The 20451-nt window shown below is 44.1% G+C and overlaps 1 protein-coding gene across 1 annotated transcript in view; it reads left to right on the top strand.

Annotated features, from left to right (window-relative positions):
* The window catches only part of CACNA1S (calcium voltage-gated channel subunit alpha1 S), a 1485309-nt gene that overhangs the window by 391757 nt on the left and 1073101 nt on the right, over positions 1-20451 (top strand). Inside the window, exons 12-13 of the mRNA XM_073685020.1 lie at positions 12367-12592; positions 13601-13808. Coding sequence (XP_073541121.1) covers positions 12367-12592; positions 13601-13808 — 434 coding nt within the window. The remainder of the gene's footprint in view (positions 1-12366; positions 12593-13600; positions 13809-20451) is intronic.

Raw genomic sequence — 20451 nt, 5'->3', positions numbered from 1 at the left:
AAGTAAGCACACAGAGACCGTGGTTTCTGCAACAGCGTATCCAGGCCGGGATAATGGCAGAGAAATTGCTGTACCATCAGGTTGAGGCCATGCAAAGCACGTGTGCGAGGTTGCCCCGGTGTAGGGCTGCCACCAGGTTATCACAGTTATCGGACACGACTTTCCCTTGCTCTAGGTTCAGCGGAGACCGCCATTGCTCAAACTCTGCCTGGAGAGCTGTCCACAACTCTTCAGCTGTATGACTGTGATCTCCAAGGCATATTAATTTTAACACAGCCTCATTGCGGTGAGCCCTGACTGCGCAGTACAGAGGTTTCTATCTGCACTGTTGGAACGTGTGTTTCATTAAGGCAGAGGTTGAGGGCGAAGATGGAGGTGGAGGAGGCAGAAGCACTGGAGGAAATGTTAGATACAGAGGTTTGTCCCGCAAACCTTGGGAATTCCAACAATTGCTGTCTAGTGACACCTTGGTGTCTAATAGTGGTTTAGTTCACCAACCCTAGCTGTTTAGTAGTTTAGTTTTCCAACCCCTGTTGTCTATTAGTTTAGTTCTCCATGTTCTGGTGTCTATTTGTTTACTTCTACAACACATCCATGCCTACCCCCCTGGGGTTGATGTCTGGTGTTGAGGGTCAAGATTCTGCTCGGACCCTACTTCGTCCAGCCCCGGATCAACTGAAAAAAATTATGCGCATCGCTGCACATGCTTTCGCCCTCTTGAGTTTGTGAAGCTTTTGTTTAGACCTCTGATGCTCCATGATAGAATATGTGAACAGCTCTGCAGACTCGCCCGTCTCTAGTTCCCCACAGTCAGTTGGGCGGTTGGAGAGTGGTGACGCAGGGGAATACAAGGCTAATCGGGGTGCCACCTATGAGGACTGCACTGTGTGTGATGTTTAGGTGGAGGAAGAGGTGCAGAGGCTGCTTGATGCAGTGCTTGTCATCTACTGGAGCACATGTTCTTTTTTGGCCCTGTCTCAGCATCACAAACTTGGCCCTATCTTGGATCTCTTCATACCTAACCAACCATACATTCAGTGTCTCCCACTCTCACACCACTTTCTCATCTCGCCCCCTATGTGTCGGTGTCCTCCAAGGTTTAGTTCTAGGACCCCTGCTCTTCTCCATCTACACTTTTAGCCTAGGATAGCTCATAAAGTCTCACAGTTTTCAGTATCACCTCTATGCTAATGAAAAACAGATCTAACTCTCTGAACCTGATATCACCTCCTTACTAACCAGAATCCCAGAATGTGTGTCCGCTATTTTATCTTTCTTCCCTGCTAGATTTGTAAAATTTTACATGGATAAAACCAAATTAATCATATTCCACCATCTCATTCACCCCTCCACAACTGACCTATCCATCAAAGTCAATGGCTGCCCATTCTCCCCAGTCCCGCAAGCTTGACTCTGATCTGTCCTTCAAATGTCAGATCCAAGCCCTTTCCCCTTGCTGCCAACTCAAACTCCAAAATATCTCTGAAATCCACACATTCTTCAACCATGAATCTCCAAAAACACCAGTGCACGCCCTCATCTTCTCCCGCCTCGACTACTGCAAGCTCCTACTCTGTGGCCTCCCTTCTACCACTCTTGCACCCCTCCAACCTATCCTTAACTGTGCTGGTGGACTAATCCACTTGTCACCCTGCTATTCCCCAGCTTCTCCCCTCTGTCAATCCTTGCACTGGCTCCCTGTTGCCCAGAGACTCCAAAGCTTAACTTTGGCACACCAAGCCATCAAAAACCTGTTTCCTCCATAGATCTGTGACCTATGTTTTGTCCCGTTCATCTCCCCTACTGGGGAACTCTGTACCCCAACACATCCGACTGTTGCCTACCATGGAAACCTTGAAAAGGAAGCAGAAGAAGACCCACTTCTTCTGACAAGTGTACAATCTGCAGTAACCCTCTCTCAACCATAATGCTGCACGGCCAGTTGTACCCTGACCTACTGTATGCTCACCCATTCCTTTTTGATTGTTTGTGTGCCCTCGCGTGCTCCTCTTGTACCAGTTGGTGACCGCTTTTCACAAGTAAAGCACACAAAATAAATGGCGCTATAATAATAAATAATAATTATACTATTTGTACTCTGGGTCAATTTATGACACTTTCCTGGTGCCCCCTAATTTGATGCGTTTTGGCAGCTTTTGGACCCGTTTGAAGATGTCGTGCATGCGTTTTGGTTTTTCCACCCATTGAATCCAATGGGGTTCCTATGTGTTCAATGAATAAATTGCCGAATATTACAAATTCGATGATCGTGATCCAAACTGAATATTGAAATATTCACTCATTCACTCATCTCTAGTGAAAACCAATGTAATACACCATTTTTACTGCTCCATTTGCTTGTTAATAGAAGACAGCCAGACTTGGTTGATTTGAATAGCATTGCTGTATTGTGCAAGCAGAGAAACTTGTCCATTATCTCAGATGGTCAAATATTACTTCCCGAAATAATGCTTATTTTTTTGGGAAGCTGCAAATTATTATACTTCATTTAAAGTGTGTCAGTTATGCGTTGAAAACATATGCACACTTCTTCGCTGACCAATTGCATCACTATACCGTCACTGCATAAAAAATTGGTCATCAGAAGTGATCAAATATTACTGTGGTAATAATTGTGCAATTTTTTGGAATGTGGCAAATATTGAACTCCTTTTAAAGAGTGCCAGTTGTGCATTCAAAATATATCCACACTTGGGGGCTGACCAATAGCATTGGTGGTATACTGCCACTTCGTAAAAAAAATTGGCCATCAGACGTGATCAAATGACTGACATTTTCTGCAAACTGCAAAATATTATACTCCATTTAAAATGGGCAAGTTGCGTGGTAAAGGACGGGAAAGTGGACGTGATGGTGCATGCAGAGGCTGAGGCCATGGGCAAGATGAAACTGCGCCTGCTGAGGGAGCACAACTAGTACCCTCATCATGTCGAATTACCTTCCTATCCAACTTTCTAGGGGGCCGCGGAAAACCACTCTTGAAGTCAGACCAGTGTGACAAAGGTTGTTGGTTGGATAGCAGATAATGCATCCAGTCAGTTTGCCACCACAACCACCCTGTCTTCCACACTGTCAAGTCTCAGTAGCAGAGAGTCTGAACGACACATTCCTTACCTTGATCCTCCCTCCTCCCACCATGCTGAGTGCCCAGAGACAACTGATCCCACACTTGGACACTCTGAAGAGCGAGTGTACTTGCCACTGCTCGGTACTTGCCATATCATCTCACTGCTCGGGATGCACGGCGAGTACTTCTGGGATGCTCGGGCGGGAGCTCCGGTCTCCTCTTCGCATGTTTAGTGCTCTTTAGACAGCCAATTAACATGCAGGGATTGCCTGCCACTCACTGTAATGCCGTAGCCCTGTTAGTTGTGGCATTACAGTAATTGGCTGGCCTCATAGCCATCGGGTCTATATAAGACCTGGTGACCCTATGCTCATCACAGTCTACCCCGGAAACAGGCAGAGTAGGGAGAGGTGCTACTGAGTGAGGAACAGAATTGGCGGTTAATAGTTAGGTATATGTATTCCACAGCAAGATGCATATACATCTGAACTAACAGTTCTTCTGAGGACTAATCCAGCTGCATATATTACTGGTGGGAGCAGGAGTTAGGCAGATATAGTTTGTGGACACTATACAGCACAATAGGGTCCATTGAATGTTCTGTCTGCTGCTGCTGTTACAGATAACCATGGCCCTAGATATCACGGCTAATTTTTTTCTCCTTTTAATCCTGATTATTTGCTTCAAATGCAATACAATACACCATTTTACTGCTCCATTTGCTTGTTAGTAGAATACAGCCAGATTTTTTTTATTTTATTCACATTGCTGTATTGTGGAAGCAGAGAAACTTTTCCATCGTCAGACATAATCCCATATTACTGTGGTAATAATACAGACATCTTGTGAAGTGTGCCAAATATTACACTCAATTTAAAGTCAGCCACCTCTGTGTTGTTGAACTTATTCACACTTGGTCACTGAACAATACTATACTACAAACCAACTGGCTAAAACCGTGGTCATCACACGTGATCCCATATTACTGAGGTACAGTTGTGCTCAAAAGTTTACATATCCCCGCAAAATTTTTCCTTTCTTGGCCTTGTTTCAGAGAATATGAATGATAGCAAAAAAACTTTTTCTCCACTCATGGTTATTGGTTAGGTGAAGCCATTTATTGTCAAACTACTGTGTTTTCTCTTTTTAAATCTTAATGACAACCAAAAACATCCAAATGATCCTGATCAAAAGTTCACATACCCTGGTGATTTTGGCCTGATAACATGCTCAGAATTTGACCCAAATGGGTTTGAATGGCTACTAAAAGTAAAATCTTCACCTGTGACCTGTTTGCTTGTAATCAGTGTGTGTATGCATAAATGCTGAGTGAGTTTCTGGGATCCAGACAGACTCTTGCATCTTTCATCCAGCCACTGATGTTTCTGGATTGTGACTCATGGGGAAAGCAAAAGACTTGTCAACAGATCTATGGGAAAAGGTAGTTGAACTATATAACACAGAAAAGGGATACAAAAAGATACCCAAGGAATTGATAATGCCAATCACCAGCATTCAAACTGTGATTAACAAATGGAAAATCAGGTGCTCTGTAAAAACCAAACCACGGTCAGGTAGACCAAAAAACATTTCGGCCACAACTGCCAGGAAAATTGTTCGGGATGCAACCCACAAATAACATCAGCTGAAATTCAGGACTCTCTGAAAACTAGCGGGGTGGCTGTTTTAAGATGCTCAATAAGGAGGTACTTGAAAAAAAATGGGCTGCATGGTCGAGTGGCCAGAAGAAAGCCATTACTGCACAAATGCCACAAACTATTTTGCCTACAATACACCAAACAGCACAGAGACAAGCCTCAAAACTTCTGGAACAAGGTAATTTGGAGTGATGAGACCAAAATTGAACTTTATGGCCACAACCATAAACATTACAATTGTAGAGAAGTCAACAAGGTCTATGATGGAAGGAACACCATTCCTACAGTAAGGTAGTAAGGAGGTGGATTGCTGATGTTTTGGGGATGTGTGAGCTACAAAGGCACAGGAAACTTGGTAAAAGTTGAAGGAAAGAAGAATGCACCACGTCATCAGCAAATAATGGAGGCAAATTTGCACTCATCAGCCTGGAAGCTGCGCATGGGACGTACTTGGACGTTCCAACATGGCAACGATCCAAAACACAAGGCCAAGTCGACCTGTCATTGGCTACAGCGGAACAAAGTAAAGGTTCTAGAGTGGCCATCTCAGTCTCCTAACCTCAATATTATTGAGCCACTCTGGGGAGATCTCAAGCGCGCAGTTCATGCTAGACAGCCCAGGGATTTACAGGAACTGGAGGCTTTTTGCCAAGAAGAATGGGCAGCTTTACCATCTGAGAAAATAAAGAACCTCATCCACAGCTACCACAAAAGACTTCAAGCTGTCATGGATGTTAAAGGGGACAATACTCGGTATTAAGAACTGGGGTATGTGAACTTTTGATCAGGGTCATTTGGATGTTTTTGGTTGTCATTAAGATTTAAGAAGAGAAAACACAGTAGTTTGACAATAAATGGCTTCACCCAACCAATAACCATGAGTGGAGAAAAAGTTTTTTTGTTATTCATATTCTCTGAAACAAGGCCAAGAAAGCAAAAATTCTGCCGGGGTATGTAAACTTTTGAGCACAACTGTAAAGGGGCGGGGAAGTGGACGTGATGCTGATGGTGCTCGCAGAGGCCGAAGCCATGGGCAAAATGAAACTGTGCCTGCTGAAGGAGCACAAGAAACACCCACATCATGTTGAACTACCTTCCTGTTCCAATTTCTAGGGGGCCGCGGAACACCACTCTTGAAGCCAGAGCATTGTGAAAAGGTTGTTTGTTGGATACCAGATAATGCATCCAGTCAGTTTGCCACCACAACCACCCTGTCTTCCACACTGTCAAGTCTCAGTAGCAGAGAGTCTGGACGACACATTCATCACCTTGATCCTCCCTCCTCCCACCATGCTGAGTGCCCAGAGACAACTGATCCCACACTTGGACACTCCGAAGAGCTGTTCTCTTTTCCATTTATAGATTCAAGCCCCTCGCCCGGCCCGATTGAAATGGGGCAAGAGAAGATCGCATGTAGTGATGCCCAAAAATTTGAGCAGTTACGGTCACATGAAGGCAACGGTGGGATGCTGTTGCAAGAGGTGGATAATGATGAGACACAATTGCCAGCAAGTCAGGAGGGGGCCCAGGGTGCATACGTGGAAGACGAGGTGGTGGACGATGAAGTCACTGACCCAACCTGGGAAGGTGACATGCATAGGGAGGACAGCAGCACACAGGGGGAGGGAGGCGTAGCACACAACAGACAGGAGCAAGCAGTGGGGTTGCCACAGACACAAGGTGGGCAACTGTTCCCCGGAACACTAACACGAGGGAAGTTGCCAGTCCAACTGTTAGGTCTTCCAGAGTCTGACTCTTTTTTAAAGATTATCCATATAACCCAAAAAAAGGCCATTTGCACCCTCTGTAAATGCCAGCATCAGCAAGGGCAGCAAAGCTACCAGCCTGACCACCACCAGCTTGCTCAGGCACATGACAGCAAAGCACCTGACTAGTTGGGCCGAATGCCAGGGTCCAGAAACAGTGTCTGCAGGTGACACCACTGCCTGTTCTGCTGTTGTGCGTGCATGGCAATCCTCTGTCCATGGCGCAGGTGAAGATGCCTCCCGTCCTGCACCTGTCATTGCACACTTGCAACCATCAGCTTCCAGTTGTCCCTACCCCAGTCCTTCGAAAGCAAGCACAAATACGCAGCCAACACCACACAGGGCACACTACTAAACTCTCACTTTTCTTGAATGCTTGCATTTGAAATGTTGCCTTTTAGACTCGTGGAGATGGAATGTTTCCGCAACCTGAAGGCAGCGGCCGTCCCTCGGTACTCGGTCCCCAGCCGCCACTATTTCTCCCGGTGTGCCGTCCCCGCATTACACAAGCATGTATCCCAGAGCATTACCCATGCCCTCAACAATGCAGTTACTGGGAAGGTCCACCTAACCACGGACATGTGGACAAGTGTTTATGGCCAGAGACGGTACATCTTGCTGACGGCACACTGGGTTAATATAGTGGAAGCCGGAACACGTCCTCCCGATGCCGAGGATTGCAGGCCCTGGGTCAATCAGGGTTGCCCCCACATTCTACAGCTCCTGTGCCTCCTCCTACTCCTCAGCCTCCATCTCCAAAATCACCACATCAGTTGGAAGCTGGAAGCACTGCAGCACTGCCTCGGCCAAGCGGCAACAGACTGTGCTGAAGCTAATATTCTTGTGGAACAAACCGCACACCGCTGCAAAGTTGTTGACAGCTGTAAAAGAGCAGGCTAATCTGTGGCTGTCACTGCTGAGCCTATAGCCAGGCATGGTCGTGTGTGACAATGGCTGGAACCTGTTGTCGGCTCTGAAGCTAGGCGAGCTCGCACACGTACCATGCCTGGCCTATGTGCTCAACCTAGTGGTTCAACAGTTTCTCAAAACCTACCAGTATCTGTCTGAGCTGCTTGTAAAAGTACGCCACGTGTGTGTGCCCATTTCCGAAAGTCAGCTACACTTTCTGCTGCCCTGGCAGTGTTTCAGTAGCATTTGCAGCTTCCATCTCACTGACTGGTGTGCGATTTCACCAAGCGTTCAACTCAACGTTGCATATGTTGGGAAGGATTTGTGGGTAGCAGAGGACAGTTGTTGAATACCAGCTTCAACAAGCACATGGATATTCCGGTCAGCCTCCACACATAAGAGTTGATCATTGGGCATGGATGTCTGACATCCTTGGCATTCCCTAGAACTTTGAGGACCTGATCAAGAGAGTGAGCAGTCATGACACCATAATTAGTGTCACCATCCCTCTTCTCTGCCTACTGAAATGGTCACTGCTCACCATTAAAGAGGAGGCTTTGCAGGCAGAGCACGATAAGATGGAGCAAGAAACTATACAGGATGATGCTACACAGCCCAGCCTCATCTCCATACGGATTGGGTGAAAATGAGGAGGAGGAGGATAAGGAGCTGGTTTCCTCCATTACAGATGGGAACTCCCGCTCCTCTTTCATACTGTTTGTTCAGCGTGGATGTTATGGAGAGGGAGAATGAGGAGGAGGACCAAGAGGAAGATGAGGTGGAGAACATGGACAGTAGTCCTCTTGGTGGGGACAGGGAAGTCTTGGCTGTTGGCAGTCTGGCACACATGGTTGAATTTATGTTCTACTGCCTTTCCAATGACCCTCGCGTTGTATGCATTTTGGGCAACAGTAATTTCTTGTTGGTCACACTTTTAGAACCACGCTACAAGTAGAACTTTCCATCTCTTCTTCCCCAGGCCCTGATGCCCGGGGTACCTTAACAAGGATGGAAAAGTTTTAGAAGATGCATGAGGAGTAACTTGGCAAACATACCAGCGTCCTCCGTGATTCCTTTGTGCCTTACAACTATTGGATATCCAAGCTGGACACGTTGCATGAATTGTCTCTTTCCATCTTTTACGTTTTGGAGATGCTGGCCTGCCCTGCCACTAGCGTTTTGTCAGAGCGGGTTTTTTGTGCTGCCAGGGGCATTATGACTGATAGGAGCATCCGCCTGCCAACTGAAAATGCTGACAGGCTGACTCTTATAAAAATGAACAAGGTCTGGATTGAGCCAGACTTCTCGACACCACCGGATGATAGCAGCGGAACATAAACTCAAATCCAGTGTTTTTTTTGGAGGATCTATTCCCATGCACCCCTTTACACCCAGACATAGGTATATGCTTCAAGATTTCTACTATTTTCTATTGTTCTCCTCCTTCTCCTCATCCTCCACCACCATATCACCAGGGTGGCCATCATGCAACACCCACATAATTTTTTTAAGGGTGTTTATGATGTCCGTAGGAACTATTTTTAGAGGCCTACATTTAACATTCTATAAAATATATGTATACGACCCAGGGGAAAATGTTTATCAGTCCATGCACGCACTTAGTGCATGGCATTACCAGTGTAGAAGACCCACTCCTTAATAATGGGAAAAAAAAAATTGGACGGAGGCCCTTCACAACATCTCTCCAAAGGGGGATTGTACTGAGTCCTAATTTTTGGCAGCCCTTGCACTTACTGCATACACAATAACAGTATAGGAAACTCACTCCAGATTAATTTTTATTACAATTTTTCTGAGGCCCTTCACTACATCTCTTCAAAGTGGTATTGGAGTGCGTCCTAATTTTTGGCAACCCTTGAACTTGCTGCATACACAATAACAGTATAGGGGAACCACTCCCTAATAATGGGAAGGCCAATTCAAATCGATTCTATATTCTACAATATTACCTTTCTTATCATCAATTCGTATACGGGTGAGCTATCGCACCATATATAGCGTATCACATGCATTTGCACAGGGATTATTGTCTTATACTCCTTGCTGCTACAATCAAACAAAAAAATATTCTATTCCCTATTGATACCGCTGTTAGCTGCATTTAGAATAGGGACAGGTCCTACGTATCATCAGCTGGAAATAATTGTTCATTCTGGTCATATATGTCTTCCACAGTGCATAACTTGTTGATTTTCTCCATGCACTCATTGAGCGATTCATAGTTTTTAATGGTGATCTGTACTCACAAATTCATGAAAGCAGGCAGAGTTGCTTGCGTTCCTTCACAGTTTATTGCTGCCACATCCAAAAATACTCTTCAATGCTGGTTAAAATCTATTTTTTATTCTACAATTTTACCTCTCTTATCAGCAATTGGTGTACAGGTGAGTTATCGCAGTATGGTTAGCGTATTACATGGATCCAACCGGGGATTATTTCTTTGTACTTTGTTCTGCCAAAAAAATATTCTATACCCCATTGATACCACTATTAGCTGCTTTTACAACAGGGACAGGTGCTAGGTATCATCAGCTGGAAATGAGTGTTCATTCTGGTCACAACCATATCTTCCAGAGTGCATAACTTGATTGAATTCGTCCATGCACTCATTGACCGATTCATAATTTTTACGATGTACTCAGAAATTCATTAAAGTTGCCAGAAATGTTTCAAATTTGACAAATTCATCAAAGCTACCAAAATTTACTGATTTAATGTGTCATTTGCAGTTTCTTTGAAGCTTCTATATGTAAGAGGTAGTGGTGGGAGACTTGACGCTACTGGAGCTAGAATTAACACTTTAGAACTTTCCAGTTCTTTGTTTCCATCTGTTTCTGGGTGCTTCTTGAAGTATGTTTGGAGTCATTGTCCTGCTGGAAGACCCATGACCTAGGATGCAAACCCAACTTTATGACACTGGGCACTAAATTGTGAACCCAAATCCTTTAGAAATCTTCACATTTCATGATGCCTTGCACACAGTCAAGGCACCCTGTGTCAGAGGCAGCAAAACAACCCCTAAATATTTTTGAACCTCAACCATATTTGACTGCAATTACGGTGTTCTTTTATTTGTAGGCCTCATTCCATTTACAGTAAGCAGTTGAATGTTGTGCTTTACCAAAAAGCTCTATTTTGGTCTCATCTGTCCCCAAAGTGCCTGCTGGCACTCTAAAAATAGTGGAGGCCACCTGCTGGCACTCTATAAATTGTGAGGGCTGCCTGCAGGACATCCAAATTTCAAACTTTACAGAATATATACGAAAAAAAGAAAATTTGACCACCTCAGATGGATACGTTATATTGCAGTAGCAATACATGGCCATGCAAAGCATAGCCGGCTGATTGCCCTCTAACAATAGTGAGGGACGAATCCTGGCCCTTTAAAAATAGCAAGGGCCGCCTGATGGCCCTGTAAAAATAGGCTTTTTGAGACTTAAATGAAACAGGATGTGTCTGATCATGTCTCACACACCACATGGCCAGATAAGGTAGTAGAATGTTAAAATTACATTTACTGGTGAATGCATTTTTCACTGTTGAAAGCAATGCAAAAGTGCAAAAACATTAAATGTGAGCATAGCCCAAGGTGTGGGGAAACATATTTGTTTTTTGTTATTTATTTTTCCTTATTTATACGTCATTACCCTGGAAAGAATGTTTCTTAAAGCGCACCAATGATATCTTGGTTGATAAAATCCATCCTGTGGTTCTTGTGTAATCTTTACTTTCAGTTTGGAGATAATTATTTTCTTATGCTTCAGGGAGTCCTGTGGGGTCTGTTCTATCTGGTGCTCTGCTTACTTAGTCATCTGTATGCTCTAATGAAAGCACTTTTATCTCCAAACTGAAAGTAATTATTACACAAGAACCACACGACAGATTTCATCAACCAAGGTATAATTTTCATCAGTGTAATGTTGCCCACCTGACAGTGTATGTAGATTATTGAGCACAATCATGCTGACATGTGCCCTTTAAAATTTTTTTCAGGAAAATCCATTTTAGCTTAGTATTTGTATGTTTTATTGTGAGTCCGTAAAAGTGGCGTAATACTCTGACAACATTGTTCACAGCAGTAACCTGGCAGTCAGAGATGCTTCCAGGGGTCAACCCCATGCTGTTCCCATGTAATTTGAGTGCTGTTTCCATTGATTTGACTAATTTTTAGGCCCCCTCCAGACCTCCAGGGGGGGCGCCGGAAAAATCCTACAGTTTCCCATTGACTGGGTCGAGCACCTGAGCATTACGATTTACTCGACCCCAGTAACAAGTACCCGAGCATTTTAGTGCTCGCTCATCACTGGTCAATACTAATTATGTGTATGTTTTTTTGTTTTTTTTTGTTTTAACACAAAGGCTGTTGCCACTGTCGCCATTGAATGCAATATTTAAAGGGTTAATCTGCCCTGATGGGCTCCAAAACTGGCCAGGGGCCAATGTCGTAGGGTGTCAGTTGTCACCCACAGGAATTTTGCCCTCTGGGGTAGGGGAGAAGCAATTCACTTATTCCTGATCTCTGTCTTAAAACGACAATGGAGTAAGACCCCTTAACGGCCGCCATTTTAATGCATATTGGCAGTGGCTAAGGGGCTACAAATTTTTATGCTTTTTTAAACAAGTTTTTCTACCAAACTCTACCCTGCATATATATAGAGTTTAATCATGAATTAAAATGCAACTCCAGAGTAGGAGTAACATATCCGGCATGCAGGAGCAAATTACAGAAGTCTTGAAAAAGAACGCTGTAAATAGAGTCTTTACACAAACATAATGTATTTGTCAATAAATGTGTAAAAAGATAAGAAATGCTTGTAATTGTACTTCGGTAACCATAAAATGCAACTCCAGCACTAGGAGTATCATAGGTCATATAGTTTTATTGTACAGTTTCAGGAATCTATTAATTCTATTTACTTTTCAGATATTGTGAACCAGGTATTGCTTGCTTTATTCACAATGGAGATGATCTTGAAGATCTATGCACTTGGTTTCCAGTCATATTTTATGTCTCTCTTCAATCGGTTTGACTGCTTTGTGGTATGCACAGGACTTCTCGAAATCCTGTTAGTTGCTAGCAACATCATGACTCCACTTGGAATATCTGTTTTGCGGTGTATACGACTTCTTCGAATATTTAAGATCACACGGTAAGCATGTATGTGTATAACTAAGTTAATATAAGCATTATTAATTGAAAAGTTAATTGAAATTCAATATTGACTTCGGAAGGTAATTGGTGCTTGGAGTTAAATACAGTTTCCATGTTTTTGTTTTTCCATCCAGTTTTTGAAGACTGACCACAGTTTCTCAACGGGATTGTGATCTGTGATTTTTGATGATGACCAAAGCATTTTCCAGTATGTTGGAGCACCATTTCACAAGAGAAAAGTGATAACTAAGTGACTCGGTGAACAAAACATTGACATTTTTGGTCCATGGCCAGAAATCTTCAAAAATCTCAGTTTCATTAAGAACCTGTAATAATCCTCAAAAAGCTGGTGGACAAAGACACAGAAATTGTGATAAACTCCAACCACTGATTAGACAATAATGGGTTAATCAGTCAGGATTTGGCTCAAAAGCTGATAGCCAGCATGCCAGAGCAAATTACAGAAGTCTTGAAAAATAAGGCTCAATGCTGTAAATATTGGATCTTTACACAAACATAATGTATTTTTCAATAAATGTATAAAAACATAAGAAATGCTTGCAATTGCACTCCAGTAACCATAGAAACAGCAAAAAACAAAATTGGTCAGTCTGAAAACTGTTGGCCATGAATGTAAATTTTAGTAAAAAAAGCAATCATGTAGAATATTGGAAATTATTTATGAAGTTTATGAAATTATTAAAAAAATTTAGAATTAGAAGGAATCTGGAAGTTCCATTAAGATATCTGCTTTAGAAATAGATTAGATTTATGTTTATTATCACATTTCAGCACTCATACAATTGAAGGACAAAGACCAAACCTCATTTGGCCCAAATAATTACCAATAATAATATGTTAAATGTAAAATGGTTTGAAAGCTTTTTACATTTTTCCGATAATATATTACAGTGTATGGTATAATATTTAAAATTTAGATTTAATCTGGACCATTCGTTGTATTTTCTCTTTCCCATGTTTCTAATCTGCTTTCTTTAAACTTCAGATATTGGACATCACTAAATAACCTTGTGGCTTCACTGCTCAACTCCGTCCGCTCCATTGCATCACTTCTACTTTTGCTTTTTCTCTTCATGATCATCTTTGCCCTTCTCGGCATGCAGATGTTTGGTGGAAAGTTTGATTTTGAAGACACAGAAATAAGGAGAAGCACTTTTGATACCTTCCCACAAGCATTGATCACAGTTTTCCAGGTATGTTTTAGATGTAGATGAAGTGAAAGATAATGGTGCTAAATATTAAATAAATAAAAATATTGCAGTAGTGTCGCAAAATATTATACATTAGCACAGTCTTTTTATTGCGCTAGTTGCCTTTAAACACGAGTGCGGTATATATGTGGATACTGGATAACTATAGACAAAAATTAAACTAGTCCAAATGATTGATGTATCGTGGACCTGCCCTATTCATTATAATAGGCTACTTCCCTGATACCTACCTACTCGCCACCTGTTCCAGCAGGTATTGTATTCATCAGCACTGTTCATCTCCCGATGCAGAAATGAGCGGTGCTGAACCAACTCTTAACTATATCTTTATTGCAGTTGATGCTCCATTTTTCCCTGCCTGGAAATGTTCAGGACTTTGTTTCCTTGCCAAGAAATGCTTCTAGATTAACATAGTAAACATTATATAGGGAGAATGATTGATTAAAGAAGGGGAAACTGGAAAGGGATATATCCTTCAATGACTGTGTATACGGAGGAAGATCATGTCACAGTCTCTCTGTCTCAACCATTGTGAAAAGCAGCCTAATAAGGCAACAGTGTAGACACAATTATTTGTCTCAGAGAATACAGCAAATCTCTAACATCATAATAGAATAATAACATGCCCCTCTATGCATCTACATTTGCAGAGCTGAATAGCTAGTCATATACTTTTCCACTAAAACGACATTTTCCAGCAGAACATTGTTTCTCCTCAATGCTGCAGGCCCCTCCCTCTGCTCTTCTGTGTGCTTACTGATCGAGATAGATGGATCAATTAAAGACAATTTTATTTGTATGAATTAGGTCACCATTAATGGTTTAAGTGTAGTGCCTATAATACACTATTTGACCAATGTTCATTACTATATAAAAACTTTACATTTCATTGGTGGTTCATGGGGATCATCAGAGCACGAGCATTTTCTCCCCGCATGCATAGCAGAGCTGAGAATAGAATAGCTGAGATTTGCTACAACACAACTATCTGAGCTATGAAGACTCTGAGGGGGTCAGGAGGATATTTTATTAGACTGGTTCGTAAGTGCATTTTTTTATGAATTAGGGTCATTAGGTGCAAATGCAACTGGTATAAGAAGGATCTACTGCACATTATATTTGAACTGTGCTTACAAAACAGATGACAGATGTTTTATTACACAGTCATTATGTGCATCTGAGCAGGTTGGACAGCATTAAAACTTCTGGACAATGCATCCTGTGGCAGCAAAGGGTAAAGTCCAAAATAAGGCTATGTGCGCACAATCATGATTTGAAGCAGAAATTTCCTGAGTGTTTCTGCATCTCCTTGGCAGGAAAAATGCTGCAGAAAAAGCGTGCGGTTTTGCTGCGTTTTTGCCGCGTTTTTGAAGCGTTTTTGTATATCAATGAATTCTTTTTGGAGCTAAATAAAATTATTTGGTGGGACATTGCTTAAACCCTTGGATTACCATCAGAACTGGGTTGAGTATATAATTTAAATGATTAAAGAATGTGTCTGTTGTATTTCAAATAAAGTGTTTGCTCTTCTGTGTATTTAACTCTTTACTTTACTTTAAATAGGTTTGGTCATGAAAAGGTCTGATTGACACCTTGTCATCACCAAACAAAAGAGCTAGGAGTCAGCTAGTCCCATTCACCCAATCTTCATTAGCATTTCTATTCACGCAATTTATGCGGCAGCTGTGAGCTGCTATTCTTAGCCTGGGAAGGTGTCATTTGCAAACATGGTCCCTGGCTATGATTAACAGCTCACAGCTGTTTCGTTAGCCGATACGTCTCCATGAACAGCAAGAAGCAGCGCTTTGGACACAGCATATTTTTGTTGCGTACAAAACGCGGTGTTCTTCAATCGGTCAAAATCTGCAGCGGAGACTAGCGTGTCCGCTACAGAAATTGACACACTGGGGGTGAGTTTGGGTACGTGGCCATGAACAGGAGCCGCTGCAGGTTTGACACTGCGCGTTTATACAGCGTCAAACCCGCAGCATCTAGATGTTACAACATAGTGGATGGGATCTCTAAAAATTCCATGTCCACTATGCGTGCATCAGAGGCTGTGAATCACCCGTGAACATTGACATGCGGCACGTCTTCCAGGACCGCAGCATGTCAAATTCTCTTGCAGATTCGCTAGTGTCAGCAACAGAAATTTGACCACTAGAATGTATTGAATGTGGTAAATCCGCATGGTTCAGTGAACACAAGTAGATTTACCTGCGTTCAATAGAATGCAACATTTTGGATGCAGCAAAAATATGCGTTCAAAGTGCTGCTACGTCCGGATCGTGGGCATACAACCTAAATTTTTTAAAAAAGTGGCGTGGACTCCCGCATCATTTTTATAACCAGCAGAGGGAAAGCCAACCACTGGGGGCTGATATTAGTAGCTGGTGGAAGGAGCCATTAGCCAACAATGTTCCCTGGCTATTAATATCAGCCCACAGCTGTTTGTTTAGCCTTTACTGGCTAGATTACAGGGGGACCCCAGAAAAAATTGACGTGGTGGCCCCCTTTAAAATTTAACCAGAAAAGGCTAAACAGACAGCTGCAGGCTGATATTAATAGCCAGGGAAGGAGCCATGGATACTAGCCCTCTCCACGGCTAATAATATTCCCCCCACAGCAGTCCCAGAAATGACGCATCCATAACATGAGCCAAATCTGGTGCTTAGCCTCCACTCTTCCCACTGTCCTGTAGCGGTGGCAAGTGGGGTAATGGGGTTGGGGTTCACGTCAGCCTTGTATTGGCGGCTGACGTGAAGCCGAGTTTAGTAATTGCGTAGTAAAATGGTCGCCGCTTTTTCAATAAAAGACAAGGCCAGAATAAAGTATTATAATGAAATAAAAAACACATGGTTCTAAAAAATTTTTCATTACCCTCTCAGTCCCTGAAGCCTTCAATCTGCTGAAAAAAACGTAAAAAAACAAACAACCATATTCCTCACCTGTCCGCCGTCACGACACAGTCCATGAATCCATCACGATTGTCCCACGATGATCCGTGTAACTTCTACAGCAGTAACATCAGCAATCACTGATGTCAGTGCTGTAGAAGACAGCAGTGTTTACTGACAGGAGTGTAAAATCACTCCTATCAGTATACAGTGCTGTGCAGGAGTGAGGTCACTGGGGTTGATCAGCTGAAGATCAGCTGATCAACCCCGGTGAGCTTATCACCATGGGAACGTTCTTCAGAATTTTCTTGTTTTTTACCGCCGGCTCTGCTGAGGAGAAATACTGCTCCCCTCAGCAGCGCCACTCACGCTGTTATCAGCGGCAGCGGCAGTCGGATGAGAGGAGTAGTAGTCCTCCTCTCCCAACTAGTGTTGAGCCACCCCCGTAGTGTTCGAGTTCGGTTCGGTTCGTCGAACACCCGTGTGTTCGCCGAACTGTTCGTCGAACTGTTCGTCGAACACCTTCGAACACCGTTAAAACCAATGGCAGGCAAACAAAAACACATAGAAACACATAGAAAACACCTTCAAAGGTGTCCAAAAGCTGACAAACTGCTCAGAAGACACAACTAACACATGGAAAAGTGACAAGTACATATAGTTATGCGAAAAGAAAAGAGGTGGAGGAGTAAAAGGAGGGGGAGACACAGATATAGGCATGTCATGCCCTTCTAAAATCCAAAAAGTGAGAAGCCGACATGTTCAGTCCGCTCCTGCCCGTGCCACCTCCGTGTCGCCGGGTTTGTGCCAGAGCCGCGGTGAACCCTGACGGCCAGCCCCCCTCTCCCAATACTGGTGCCTGTCCGCTGGTGGGTCGAGCGAGCCCCCCTGTGGTGGAGGCAGCTCTAAGCTTTTCAATTTAAATTGTATCTCTAATTTGAATGAATACACTTTAAATCCATTTACAAGGATCTATTGGAGGGCAAGTCTCATGCCAGCAGCCGCGTAATTCCAGCTCCAGTAGCGTCCACTAAAGCTGCTGCAGTTAAAAAGCTTTTATAAGGATCGAGCTCGGCTGTCCACCGCAAGGCATCCTACTGCCAGTCCCTGCCCCTATGCCTTGGGGTGCCTCCTGATGCTCTTCACTGAGTATCCCATGGTTCCGAAGCATTTCCTTTGAAAAAATTAAGTGTCCAAACTACAGGTGGTGTAGCTTGCTTAACAGCCGGGATAATCCGCTGACTAGCAGACACTGCTACTAGGCACAAAGTATTTCCTGGGCTAGATGCAGTTAAAAATTTGTAATTAGATACTCTCGTTGGATGCTGAGAAAGCATTCCCTAGAGTCTCCTGGCACGCCATATATGATTCTCTTAAAAAGCTTGGGGTAGGGGTCTAGGGGACCCTTTTATAGCCAAAATCATGGCCCTGTATCACAATACGTCACCTAGGCTGAAGATAAATGGAACTGTAGCACCCTGAGGGCTCGGTTGCTACAGAGGTATTGCACCTCACCCAGAGGTGTGATATCTCACTCTCAGGTAAGGATGGAGTGTGGATTAGGACCCGACACCTGCATGCATTACACCACATTGCCGTGGGGCAGGGTGACCAATATGCCTCTGAGATGGGCACGACAGTCCCTGTCCCTGGCTGGAGAGGGGGGAGGGAACACTGAGGAAGGGGAACCCTGTAGTGCAGGAGCAGGGAGGAAGCAGTTCCTGGGTGCATTGAGAAGGGAGTATAAAAGGTGGGCACCATCTTAGTTCAGTGCAGAGAAGTCTGAGCAGAAGTGGCAGGGAGCAGGGGCTCTGCATGAGCTCTGCTCCGGAGGCGGGCCTAGTAACAGAGGCCCAGGCCTGGAAGAGGGAGAAGGAAGGGAGAGGAGCGGAGAAGGCTCCAGGAACGAGGAATGAAGGGATCCCAGGGGTGCGGACGGGCGAGTCGCCACCGCACGCCCGAATCCACCTGCGTGGTGGGGTCAGGCCAAAGGGGGAGACCGGTCCCCGAAACTAGTGGAGGCAGGAAACGACCCTCAGCTAGAAACCGGAGGCTGTGACATTTTATGTGGCGCAGCCCCTCGCTACACCCGCTAGGAAGGCACCACATAGGGTCAGGGAAACTGGCGCCAAGTTTACCAAGAGGAGGCCCGAGGCAGCCGGACAGAAGGGTTGGTAAGAAAGGCCAGACAAAGGACACACAAAGGGGGTCCTGTGAAGCGCTCCAAAGTTATCTGGGAGTTGTCTGAGCCCCTCACCTGGTGAGCACAGTACGACGTGGGCAGCCGTTACCTGCAGACGTGGTCTGGATAATAAGAACTGTGAGTAAAGGCCCTGGACTGCATCACTGACTCCGTGTCGTTACTGCTGCTGCCCTGCACCATCACCCCCATCCTCCGCATACACTGCCCTGAGGCTATACTCCTCCCGTGGGGAGTTATGCTACGCTCTGCTGCACCCACAACACCAGCCTCAGCCGTCTGCCCTGCAGCGGCGGTTCACTCTGACCGCAATCCACGGGTGGTTTAGTCGGACATTTAAACATCAAAACCACATAAATAGTTCCGCCACTGGTTTGACCACCCTGAGCCACTAAACCGGGTCGCGGCCACGAAGACTACAACCACCAGCATCCACCAAAAAGGGTCCGGCTCCGGGTGTCCCAAGGCCCAGGGGGTGCATCAGAACATTTTCATCACCTTTCACAATCACCAATGGGACAAGGCAGGGATGTCCTCTGTCCCCTCTCTTATACATCCTAGTGACGGAGCACCTGCTCTCATCAATTCGCCATAACCCCAATATTAGGTGGATTGAGGTGGGAGGCACCGAGTACAAGTGCTCTCTAATTGCTGATGATGTCCTAGTATATATCACTCAATCACATATATCCATCCATGCTGTTATGGCTGAAATAGATCACTTTGTTACATGGTCAAATTTTAAAATCAATGCAGCGAAGTCTGAGGCCCTCGATGTCTCCCTCCCCAAATCCATATAGGATTCCATCCAGTCCAACTTTCCCTTTGCCTGGCCCTCACAGGGTATCAAATACTTAGGAATTCCTATTCATAGAGACCTCTCCCATCTATGTTATCTTAATTTTGGGCCCTTTATTGAACAACTCCATAGAGACCACGGTTGGCAAGTTAGAACTGTAAGATTCACTACGTGAACCACTGGTGTTTTGTGGAAAAGCACATGTACACTGTGTTCCAAATTATTATGCAAAAAGTGTTTAGGAGTGATAAGGGAAGAATTTGCTTGTTTGTCAGTTAAACTCATGGATGGTGATGTGTGTCAGGGCTCTTTATATCACTGTAAGCAATTGCAGACACCTGTGCTAATTAGTTTGGCAGGTGTGTCCAATGAAAGGCAAGACTACTTAAGAAGGCTGTCTCACATTATTAAGCAGCCTACATTTTCTGCCAAAATGGGAAAGAAAAAGGATGTGTCGGCTGCTGAGAAGCAACAAATTGTGGAGTGTTTAGGTCAAGGCATGACTACAATCAACATTGTGCGATGATCAGGATGAAGTGTCTTGGCAATCAAGAAGTATGTAGCTGATTCACAGTACACACGTGTGCGTGCTGATAAGGGCAAATTGAGGACTCTTTCCTACAGGCAATTACGTCAGGTTGAAAGAGCAGCGGCAAAAAAGCCTTGTCATAGCAGCAGACAAGTTTTTGAAGCTGCTGGTGCCTCCAACGTCCCCCGAACAACAAGATG

The sequence above is a fragment of the Phyllobates terribilis genome, unplaced genomic scaffold (genome assembly GCF_046119375.1).
Source record: "Phyllobates terribilis strain yellow unplaced genomic scaffold, ASM4611937v1 Scaffold_1__5_contigs__length_1240528914, whole genome shotgun sequence".
Taxonomy (NCBI): Eukaryota; Metazoa; Chordata; class Amphibia; order Anura; family Dendrobatidae; genus Phyllobates; species Phyllobates terribilis.
This window is presented reverse-complemented; position numbering and strand designations above follow the sequence as displayed.